This window comes from Hemiscyllium ocellatum, chromosome 21 (assembly GCF_020745735.1).
Source record: "Hemiscyllium ocellatum isolate sHemOce1 chromosome 21, sHemOce1.pat.X.cur, whole genome shotgun sequence".
Lineage (NCBI taxonomy): Eukaryota > Metazoa > Chordata > Chondrichthyes > Orectolobiformes > Hemiscylliidae > Hemiscyllium > Hemiscyllium ocellatum.
Window position 1 is genome coordinate 60,190,626 of NC_083421.1, and position 12,376 is coordinate 60,203,001.

The 12,376-nt window shown below is 44.5% G+C and overlaps 1 protein-coding gene across 2 annotated transcripts in view; it reads left to right on the top strand.

The window, feature by feature from the left end:
- The window catches only part of LOC132825922 (collagen alpha-1(XXVII) chain-like), a 593,955-nt gene that overhangs the window by 86,796 nt on the left and 494,783 nt on the right, over positions 1 to 12,376 (top strand). For both annotated transcript variants that reach the window (XM_060841558.1, XM_060841557.1), the window contains exon 3: positions 7,543 to 9,068. In XM_060841558.1, the coding sequence (XP_060697541.1) occupies positions 7,543 to 9,068 (1,526 nt within the window). The remainder of the gene's footprint in view (positions 1 to 7,542; positions 9,069 to 12,376) is intronic.

Sequence of the window (12,376 nt, forward strand, 5' to 3'; positions counted from 1 at the left end):
TGGAGGAGAAACTCAGCAGGTCTGACAGCATTTGTGCAGAGAAAGCAGAGTTAACATTTTGTCTCCAGTGTGATGCTTCAGAACTGAAAATGTTCAGAAAAGATTTACAAGTTCAATGCTAGGATTGGAGGGTTTGAGCTATAGGGAGAGGCTGAATAGACTAGGGCAGATTTCCCTGGAGCGTCAGAGGCTGAGGGGTGACCTTATTGAGGTTTATAAAACCTTGAGGGGCATGGATGGGTAAATAGATCGTCTTTTTCCCTGGGGTGGGGGAGTCCAGAACTAGAGGGCATAGGTTTAGGGTGAGCTGGGTTAGATTTTGAAGGGACCAAAAGGGCAACTTTTTCACACAGAGGGTGGTACATGCACAGAATGAGCTGCCAGAGGCAGTGGTGGAGACTGGTACAGCATTTAAAAGACATCTGGATGGCTATATAAATAGGAAGGGTTTAGAGGGATATGGGCCAGATGCTGGTAAGTGGGATTAATGTAGGATATCTGGTCGGCATGGACGAGTGGACTGAAGAGTCTGTTTCCATGCTGCACATCTCTATGACTCAAACTGAATCTTCTCCAGCAATTTCTGTTTTTATCTGTTTCGGATCTCCAACATCCACAGCTCTTTGTTTTATTTTATATTAAGGTTTAACCGCCGTCCAGGTTTGAGTTGACCCCAGGTTTGTAGAAGGAGGCCATTCAGCCTGCCATGTCTGCACCAGCTCTCTTCTCAGCTAATCTCATTCTGTCACCATTTCCCCAGCAAATCATTCATCTTCAGATCATGATCCAATTCCTTTTTGCGAGCTGAGATTAAATCTGCCTCCGTCGGATTCCTCAGGCTGTGTTCTCGTTCCTAACCACTCACTGGGTGAAAATGTGTCACCTCTTGTTCTTTTGTCCATCATCAAACGTTCATGCCCTCTGGGCCTCAACCTTTCTGACAAAAGGGATGGATTTTCACCTGTCTCAACCCCTCATGAATTTAAACATCTCTGTGAGACCTCCTCTCAACCTTCTCTTTACAGACGACAATTAAAATGGTTAAAATTCCCTCCAGTTTCTCAGTGATTAATATTGTGAACCATTTGCTGAGGGTGATGGTGGAAGAAATCAATACTGACTCATTCTGAAGCAAATGAAATAAATTACGTTATTTTCTGCAAGACATTGGTCAGTAATTTGAGTTCTGCCATGTGGTGATTGACGGGAGACTTGGAAGAAAGTGGGGAACTTTGGACCAGTGGATTCCAAAACTCTCCATCACTGGTATATTTCAAGAACAATTACTAGGTCTGTTGTTGAATAATTCCTGTGGTTAGTCAATAATTCCATTGCTGTATTATTATGTCAAAGCCAATTAGTTAGACCTCAGTATATCTTCCTTTAGAAATTCATTGGTTCTGATATTAAAATCTCCAGTTCAGCAATATGACCTTATCACAGAAATTGTATCATGATTATAGTAAATAATAATCTCACTGGTTTTGAGAAAACTAAAAGGACTCACTTCTAACATTCATGGTTGCTTTCTTCAGAGGAACATTATGAAAATATAAGCTTAGAGTTCACTGTGGTCTAGATTTGTGCAAAGTCAACACATCTGCATTATATTTGTTTTTACAGAGACACAGTTGTCAAAATCCTGTTGCATCTCTATGTCAGCTTTGGACCAGATAATCATCAGCCTGTTGTCTTTCCCTATAAATTGGGGTTCTGTTTGAAGTTGGGTTTTTTGCATCCCAGTCCTGATGAGTTCAAGGCAAAAAGTTTCCATTTTGTGCGTCATTTTAGCATGTATTTATTTTTGTCCTGCTGCTTTAGTGAATTCATTGATGCAGATGTTAAAGGAGGAATTGCAGTCATTTCTTGGCTTTGTCAGGACGTCATGTTCAATCCATTCTGATTGCATGGATTCCATTGTCAGTTTTAATCATTGCAGCCATGTTTCTCACTGATGCTGCAGTTTCCTGTGCGTGGCCAACACCTGTCAGTTCGCATTGCGATATGTTTTCAGTTAAAGTAGGAGGGTTTGCTATGGTGCAGAGTCAGGGCATACCGTCAATCAGTGTTGATCAGTGATAACTTCTGTATGAAGGAAGAACTGAAATGGGAACTGGATATAGAGGGGTGACAGTAACATCACAATGGATTAGTAATTCAGAAGGATGTGGAATCCTGTCTTAGTAACTGGTGGAAATTTAAATTCAATTCATAAATCTGTCACACTAATTCAGTGATGACCAAGTACCACAGATTGATATGAAAACCCCATTGGTTTATCAATTCATAAGTCACACGACAGCAGGTTATAGTCCAATAGGTTTAAAAGACTGGAGCACTGCTCCTTGGTTAGGTGAAAGGGCAACGTTCTGAAAGCTGGTGATTTCAAATAAACCTGTTGGACTATAATCTGGTGTTGTGTGACATCTGACTTTGCCCACCCTAGTCCAATGTCGGCATCTCCACATCATGGTTTACGAAAGGTCTTTGGGTCTAAAAAAAAATCTGCCATTTTTACCTGTGATTCCAGAACCCACAGCAATGTGGTTGACTCTTAATCTGGCCTCTCAGGATCGCTGTGAGATTCAGTCTTTGCATCAGTCTAAAAAGTGAATTAGTAAAATGATCAGGTTACTGGCAGGGACTACTATGGGAAAGTCAATTGCCAAGACTGGATCACCATCTAGCTAAAAGGCGGAAGTGTGGAGAGATGGAAAACAAATTGGGGCCCTACAGAGGGAAATAAGGAGGGAAAGCAGATTGGGAAAAAGAATCAAACTGTTTAGCCTTTCGAGCAATTAACCACCTCTTCTAATCCAATTCTTCCTCTCTTAATTCTAAATTAGAAAGCAAATTTGTTCTTCAATTTGTAAGTTGTGCTTAAATTACAATAAAGACCCTCATGCTCACAATATTCAGGCTGGCTTTCGAATGATTAGTGCTGTTATTTTCTGACATGCTCTTACACTATTTCTATATAATACAGATTCTGTTATGATTAAAGAAGGATGTGGTCTGTAGGGAGAGTGAGATTGTAATTAAAATGTTTTGTTTGGAACACCAAGACAAATTGAATTCTGTGAGGCAGCTGACCTTAATTCTGCCCATATGTTGCAATACCCACATGACCAAATCTGCCATTTGTTGATAGCTCAAGACACGAGTTTGGTGGTTCAACTCCATGTCATCTCTCGTGTGTCAAATAGAAGGTTTACCCAATTTTGTCTCTGTATGTTTTTATCAGCTGCATTTGATATGTAGTGATCAAAGTATGCAATGTATATAAGTACAGTAAAGGAACCGGCAAACGCATCATGCATCTATGGGTCAGTTTTTGTGCAACATCTCCATCACTGAGAGTTGTGCAGTTTAATTCGGAGACGTTGAACTGCCTGTGACCCTTTTTCCACGGACATTTTTAATCTTTCCAATGTCAGCAGGGAACCAAGTGTCTCTCCAGCTTACATTAGGATTTAACTGTCCAGTGAACAGAGGTTGTCACAATTACAGAAATACATGTGCACATTTGTTGTGTTTCTGTTGCCCAAGTGGCAGTGAACAGTTTAATTTGGGGTTTTGTGATGCTTGAAACAGAAACTGGTCTAGCAGTCGTGGAACCATCACCCTGAAGGTCTGTATCCATACATAGAATTTGAATGAATTCCGTAGCCGTGCAATTTCCATTGACGTGGGCCTTCTTCCTAACACTATCCTTTTGTTTTCAAATCCCTCCCTGATGTCAGCTATAAGACCATACGACACAGGAGCAGAAATTAGGCCATTCGGCACATTGAGTCTACTCCACCATTCAATCATGGCTATTAGGTGTTACAACCCTGATTCTCCTGCTTTCTCCCCGTAACCTTTGGTTCCCTTAGCAATCAAGAACTTATCTATCTCTGTTTTAAATATACTCAATGAGCTGGCCTCCATAGCCTTCTGTGGCAATGAATCCCAGAGAAACCACTCTTTGGCCGAAGACGTTTCTCCTTATCTCTGTTCAAAAGGGTTTTCCCTTTACTCTAAAGCTGTGCCCTCAGATCCTCCAATGGACCTCTTGCCAGTGGAAACATCTTCCCAACATCACCTCTGTGGTCTCCTCCAGCCTCGGTAACTCTCTGGTTTCTGCTGCATCTTCATCGCCTGGGCCACAAACTTTGTTTTCACGTTCCTCCATGGCGTTGTTGCTATTCCACCACCTGTCTCCCCTACCATCACCGAAATCTCCTCCAACCTTGAGATCTCAGCTGTTCTCTAATTCTGGCCATCCCTAAAATCCTTGCAGATTTGGAACACTACTCATTACAGAGTCATTTAAAATTATGGGTCAAAAAAATTCAATAGTCGCATCTCTTACTGTTAACTGATGCACAAACTAATCAAACCTTCCATGAAGATCAGAGTAAGGCATATTTAATGTTTGAACCTGTTGACCTGTGGGGCTAATAATGTGATGATGTACCTATTCATTCAATTTTGTGATCTGGGTGTCACTGGTGGAGCCAGTGCTTATTATCCACATTGAGAAGGTGGTGGTCAGCTCCCTTCTTGAACCACCACAGGCCATATGCTACAGGCTCTCCCACAGCACTGTGAGGGAGGGAGTTCCAGGAGTTTTACCCAATGACACTGAAGGAACAGCAATATGTTTCCAAGGCATGGAGAACTTGCGCATATCTGCTACCCTTGTCCTTTCAGATGGTAGAGGTCACAGGTTTGGAGGCTATTTTAGGAGTCTTGACAAATTTCTATTTGTTTACATTAGATTCAGCTCCAGGGTCCATTCAATCAGCATCTTTTCCTACTGTCATATAGCTTAGTATGATCATTTGAAATTTGGAATCATGCATTTGGCTTGATGAGTGCAAGACGGAAAAACTTCAGCAATTCTGCTCTCTTTTTCAACAATGTTTATGTTTATTTTATACAGTTCTTTTAGCTCCATTATACTGAAACAAGATGCTCTAATTGGCAAATGAAAATGGTAATAGTGAATTTATTAAACTGGTGTAAATTGATACTGGAGCCATGATTTAATTAGGCACTGATTCAGCATTGAAGGTTTTGGTAGGGTTTTATTTTGGAGCACATTGGATTGAAACCAAATTGGAAAGGATCCAGTGTTTAATGTGCAGTACAACCAGGGTTTTATTTTCCTCCTGTAGTTTGTTCTCTTGGCTCCGTTACATAACTTACCTTGAAAAATGGTCTGTTTCCAGTCATGTTTGAAACCAGTGAGACTGCACTAGATCAGCTGTCTTGAACGCTCCAACACACACAAACACTGAAGGTTTTCTCTCTTTCTGAATTTTTTTTCAAATCATGAATTCTCCAGTTGCTCCTAAACTGTGGCCAAGGTAAATAGGGAAAAAATAAGACAGGAGGAGAATTTTGATTATATGCTTTTAGGAAAAAAGGTAGTCTGAGGTTACGATTTTCCTTGGCTTTATGAGACTCAATGGTGTGATCAATTGTCTGAATTCGAAACAAATGCAGTCTTCTTATAATGGGAACTCACTTTCACTTCTTCAGATAGTTGTTCAAAGGTTCAATGAAAATCTCGATAAGCACAAGACTGAGAGTAAGAATGTTAGAAGAAGAGGAGAAACCTCTCCATGAAGTGTCATTTGGATCCAAGCCAGTCCATGAAATGGATGAGCAAGACCTTTGAGTTCATTGACTACTCAGTCTTACAACTCCTTCCATCTGAAGTGTTCAAGTCTTTATATTTTCTTTTTTTGTATCCAAACATGCTATCACACACAACTGAATGGGTTTTAAACCATAAGACATCCAAGCAGAAGTTAGGCCATTTGGCCCATTGAGTCCGCTCTGCCATTCAATCATGGCTGATAGGTTTCTCAATCCCGTTCTCCCCGTAACCCTTAATCCCCGTAACGATGAAAAACCTATCCATTTTTGTCTTAAATACATTCAATGACCTGTCCTCCACAGCCTTCTGCAGTAATGGATTCCACAGATTCACCACTGTCTGGCTGAAGAAGTTTCTCCTTGTCTCTGTTCTAAAGGGACTTCCCTTTACCCTGAGTCCTAGTCTCTCCTGCCAATGGGAACATCTTTCCATTGTCCACTTTGTCTAGACCATTCAATATTTTGTAAGTTTCAATTAGATCCCCCCTCATCCTTTTAAACTCCATTGAGTATAGACCCAGAGTCCTCAAACGTTCCTCATATGTTAAGCCTTTCATTCCTGGTAATTTCAACCACCACATCACTGTGACTTTTTTTTAAGCTACGAACCACCACTAGTAACCTAATGTTGCTTAATAACAGTGATGAGCAAGGAGGGTTCTGAGGTTTAGTTTTGAAAGAGGAAACTCTCAACATTCATGACTAAACTCGAGAGATCCGTGAAGTAAATGGAAAGAAAGAGGCAAGATTTGCATTTATCTAACATCTTTTCCAATGTCTCAAAAAGCGCAATCCTGGCAGTGAATACGTGACTCTGGAAGGGCAACTTAACCAATACAAATGAGAAATGTGACTTGAGGAAATTATTATTTAAACCAATTTGCATTGTAAACTATTATTGACATGGGTCTGGTGCTTAATATAGCAATGTTCCGACTACTTCAGGAACTGTCCAATCTGATAAAGTGAGCGAAAGAATTGCTTGAGAGAGTTGAGCTGCCAAGAAACATGACTTCATCTGGCCTTCACCAGTCTGCAGGATAATGACCTGTACTATTGAAATGCTCCCAGAAAGGAAATTAGCAGATTTACAAGGATGTTGCTGAGACTAGGGGGAGTTTGAGCTATATGAGGAGGCTGAATAAGCTGGGGCTACTTTCCCCGAAGGATCGAAGGCTGACAGATGAGTTTTGGTGTTTTATAAAAATGAGGGCATGGATAAGGTAAATAGACATGGTTTTTTTGTCAAGGTAGGGAAGTTCAAATCTAGAGGGCAAAGGTTTAAAGTGAGCTGGGAAAGATTTAACAGGGAGGAAAGGGGTAACCTTTTATGTTGAGGGTGCTGCATGTATGGAAAAAGATGCCAGAGGAAGTGGTAGAGGCTGATACTATTACAACATTTAAAAGGCATCTTGGGAGTAGGAAGGTTTTAGAGGAACATGGGCCAAATGCTGGCAAATAGGACGAATCAGTTTAGATTATGTGGGTGGTTCAGTGGTTAGCACTGCTGCCTCACAGTGGCAGGAACCCACCTAGTCTCTGGGTGACTGTCTTTGTAGAGTTTGCATATTCTCCCTGTGTCTGCATGGATTTCCTCCCACAGTCCAAAGATATGCAGGCTAGGTGGATTGGCCTTGGGAAATTGTCCCATCGTGTCCAGGGATGTGCATGCTCAGTGGATTGATGATGGGAAAAGCAGGTTACGGGGTGAGTCTGGGTGGGGATGCTCTTTGGAAGGTGGGCATGGACTTGATGGGCCAAATGGCTTGTTCCCACACCATAGGGATTCTGTGATACCTGGTCAGCAGTGTGCTGGATAAGCCTATGTGTGCCCAAATGAGATCTTTGTGTGGACTGAGTTCTTACATCCTTTCTCGTCTTATCTTTCAGATGTGGACATTCTCCAAAGGCTGGGCCTTATTGGGAAAAAAGCACAAACACTGGCATCGCCATCTTCCATGACATTTCGCTCTGTTCCTCAGGGGGTCATTCCTTTTAAACTGGGCATCATTCTCACACAGAGAGCTCGCATCAAAGCACCTGTAGCAGCTGTTATCCCTGCCTCATATGGCACTAACCTCACCCTCGTCCTGAGCGTGTGCTCCCACCGTGTCAACAATGCTTTTCTATTCACCGTCAGGAATAAGAGAAAGAGACTGCAGCTTGGAATGCAGTTCATTCCGGGGAAAATCATTGTGTATGTGGGACACAAACAGTCTGTCTATTTCGATTACGATGTCCACGATGGCCAGTGGCACGACATGGCCATCACCATCAGAAGTCGAAAGGTTACTCTATATACTTCTTGTGGGAAGAATCGCACTCATGCAAATTTGCATTTCAAGAAAGAGGATTCTTTGGATCCAGAGGGTTCCTTTCTTCTGGGGAAGTTGGACCAACACTCGGTGCAGTTCGAAGGAGCTGTCTGTCAATTTGATATTTATCCCTCTGCTAAGGCAGCTCATAATTATTGCAAATACATCAAGAAACAGTGCAGGCAGGCTGATATTTACCGGCCGAACCTCCTCCCCCTCCTCCCTCTTTTGCCGCCTTTTCCCAATTCCTCTGCCCCGTCTCCTTCTCCGTTGACGCTGCGGAAGAGGAGCGGACCGGCGAACAGCTTCAGCGAGAGCGTGGCTTTGCTGGGCCTGGCACCGACGTCGCCGAACCTCAGCCCCTGGACCGTCAGGCGGACGGCGTTTGGCGCCACGGCCCCGCCCGCTGTGCTCCCCATCCAGCAGCAGCAGCAGGCCGCGACCACCATCCGCCCGAAGCCGCTGAGACCCACTACCCCCGTCCCGAGCGTTGGGTTCCTCCAGCTGACCCCTCACGTCGAGGCCACGGCGCCCACCCCGGCCAGATCCACCGGGAAGGGCAGCACGACGTCGGTGACCCAGCAAGGGCAACCCCGCCGAGCTCCCTCCGCCGCAGCCGCAAAGCAAGACGCCAGAGGGAGGGCCACGCCCGCTGGGCACGCGACGGCGACGCCTCCTGGGCACGCGACGACCACGCCGACTGGGCACGCTAGGGCCACGCCGACTGGGCACGCTAGGGCCACGCCTACTGGGCACGTTAGGGCCACGCCTACTAGGCACGCGACGACCATGCAGACTGGGCACGCGACGACCACGCAGACTGGGCACGTGCCAGCTCCCCCTCCAACCGCCACCGTGCCGGCCACGCGGAAGACCGAACGCCAAACCGCCAAGACCCGGAGGCCCGCCTCGAAGGAAGCAGTGGGCCGGGAAACTGAGCCAAAACCAGCCACAACTCCATTGTACCCCAAAGTTACCTATAGCGTGGTGTCGGTAACGCCTGCTGCCACAGATGGATACCAGACCTTTGGGATGGAAAGCTTTACTGTTGACCCGATGCTTCAAGGGCTCCCAGGTATCAAAGGGGACCCAGGCCCAATGGTAAGACTCCTTTATCTCCATTAAATGTCGAATGAGGGCCTGGCTCTGAAGTAGTGGGCGGCATGGTGGTAGTGGGCGGCACGGTGGCACAGTGGTTAGCACTGCTGCCTCACAGCGCCTGAGACCTGGGTTCAATTCCCGACTCAGGCGACTGACTGTGTGGAGTTTGCACGTTCTCCCCGTGTCTGCGTAGGTTTCCTCCGGGTGCTCCGGTTTCCTCCCACAGTCCAAAGATGTACGGGTCAGGTGAATTGGCCATGCTAAATTGCCCGTAGTGTTAGGTAAGGGGTAAATGTAGGGGTATGGGTGGGTTGCGCTTCGGCGGGTCGGTGTGGACTTGTTGGGCCGAAGGGCCTGTTTCCACACTGAAAGTAATCTAATCTAATCTAATAGTCACATACGCATTTGTTTCTGAAATGACCACTACGCATAACAGTTAAACACTCAAATGAAGCAAAACACTGCTGTTGCTGAAAATATATAGCATATGAATGGCTGTAAATTGGGAAAGGGGAGTGTGCTGGGGGACCTGGGTGTCCTTGTGCACTAGGTGTGCAGGCGCAGCAGGCAGGAAGGAAGGCAAGCAGTACATGGGTCTTCATTGCAAGAGGTATCAAGTACCGTTATTACAGTTGTACAGGGCCTTGGTGAGGCCACACCGGCAATATTGTGCACAGTTTTGGTCTCCTTTTCTGAGGAAGGATGCGCTTGCTCTTGAGGGAGTGCAGCGAAGCTTCACCAGGCTGATTCTGGGGATGGCGGGACTGACATATGAGGGGAGCTTGACGTGGTTAGGATTGTTTTCACTGGAGTTCAGATAAATGAGAGGGGATCTCAGAGAGACGTATAAAATTTTGACAGGATTAGACAGGGTAGATGCAGGAGGTTGTTCCCGATGGTGGGTGCATCCAGAACCAGGGGTCACAGTCTGAGGATTCGGGGTGGACCACCTATGACAGCGATGAGGAAACATTTCTTCACCCAAAGAGCAGTGAGCCTGTGGAATTAATTATCATCGGTAGTATTTAATGCCAAAACATTGGATGTATTCAAGAGGCGGCTAGATATAGCACTTGGGGTAATTGGGATCAAAGGTTATTGGGACAAAGTAGGATTCGACAATTGAGTTGGATGATCAGCCATGATCGAATGGCCACCTCCTATATTTGATGTTTCTGTGTTTCTCTGTTAAACGTAAAGAGTGCTGGAGAAACTCAGCAGCATGAGTGAACAGAGTTCATGTTTCAAGTGCAGTCTGACTATTCTTCAGATTTCTGAGGAGGTTCTGACAGTTCTGAAGAAGAGTCACATTGGACTCCAAACATCTAAATTTCTCACCACAGATGCTGCCAGATCTGCTGCGTTTCTCCAGCAATCTGTGTGTTTGTATGATAACCTGCAACAGTGTGTACAGGTACAGGTTGTTCTGCTGTAACGTGACAGGCAGCATTTGAGGAGTAGGAGTATTGATGTTTCGGACAAAATCCCTTCATCAGAAATGAGGCTTGTGAGCCGCGAGGGTGAACAGATAAATGGGAGGGGGTGGGGCTGGGAGAAGGTAGCTGAGAGTGTGATAAGTAGATGAAGGTGGGGTCATGGTGATAGGACGGAGAGGACGATGGAGCGTATAGGTGGGAAGGAAGATGTACTGGTAGGAAACCGGTTTCCTCATTCCCCTCCTCTATGCCTTATCACAGATCCATCCAACTCAGCACTGCCCTCATGACCAGTCCATCTTCCTTTCCACCTATCCGCTCCACCCTCCTCTCTGACCTATCACCATTACCCCCTCCTCCATCTTCCTATTGCACTCTCAGCTACCTTACCCCAGGCCACACCCCACCCCCATTTATCTCTCCACCCCCTTGGCTCACAAGCTTCATTCCGGATACAGGGCGTTTCCATGGGTGCTGCCTGACCTGCTGTGCTTTTCCAGCACCACACTCTCAACTTTGATCTCTAGCATCTGCAATCCTCACTTTTTCCATCTGTAACATTACATTTGTGTTCCTCTGTGACCTCGCGATATAGAAAATCAGGCTGTAGATCGCTAATAGAAAATCGCTTTACCCATTCTGTAGAGAGTTTGTATTACCCAAACAACATCCACAATTCGTCAATTGTGTTACAGCTAATTTGCGCTGATGAAACACGCATTACAGAAGAACGACCTGTAGACTGTGTCTCAATCCGCAGAGAGCAAACAATGATGACAGCCAACAGCCATCAAATCTAAGCAACAAATATGAAAGTGAAATCTGGCAAATGCTGGAAATCTGACACAAAAATATGCTGAAGATAATGTTGCTGCTGTAGTTATGTCGGAATCGGAGTCTCATCTCTGCATTTCACTGACATAACTAATCAAAATGTGGAGATGCCGGGGTTGGACTGGGGTCAGTAAGGTCAGAAGTCACATGACATCAGGTTATGGTCTAACAGGTTTATTTGAAATCACAAGCTTTCGAAGCATTGTCAGTTGACGAGCCACTTCACCTGACGAAGGAGCAGTGCTCTGAAAACTTATGATTTCAAATAAACCCATTGGACTATAATCTGGTGTCATCTGACTATGAATACTCAAAAGTCATCGAGCTGAAACATTAACTATTTCTTTCTCCACAGATGCTGCTGGAGTTTCACCAGCACTTTATTTTTATTGGCCTCAACCATCAAATCCAAATAGGCCACTGACAGATAATAAATAAGAAGGAAATAAACTAATCAAATTACAAAATATGTTTTGGAGAATTGGATCCTCCACTAAGCTGAACCCACTGTTGAAGATCATAACACGACAAAAGTGGAAGCAAATGTCAGAAATTGGTTGAACTTGCCAAACAGTTTTGGTGGTTAGAATATACCAAACATGAGCCTTTCACTGGAAACTAGGATTTGATTTTGTTGGATTTTGAGAGATATCCCTCTCACAGCTGAAGACACACTCCAGGGTAAAGTTTCCTCTGATGATGTTTGGGCAGGATCCATGGTATTTCTACAATTTAGCCCAAGTGTGCACTTCTATCTTATACATCTACCATGTTTTGTGCCTTTTATAACATACAAAAACCGAAATTGCTAGAGAAATGCAGCAGGTCTGGCAGCATTTGTGGAGAAAAAGCAGAGTTAACATTTCAAGTCCAGTTTTTGTCAATTTCAGAACTCCAGCATCTGCATTTTTTTGTTTTATTTTTGGGCCTTTATAAACTGTTCCCCTCTTTCCTTAGATCTGCTTTATAATTTGTCCCATGCTGATTAGTAATCCCTCACTACCTATAAACTGTATTGCCGTATAAATTTAACCAGTT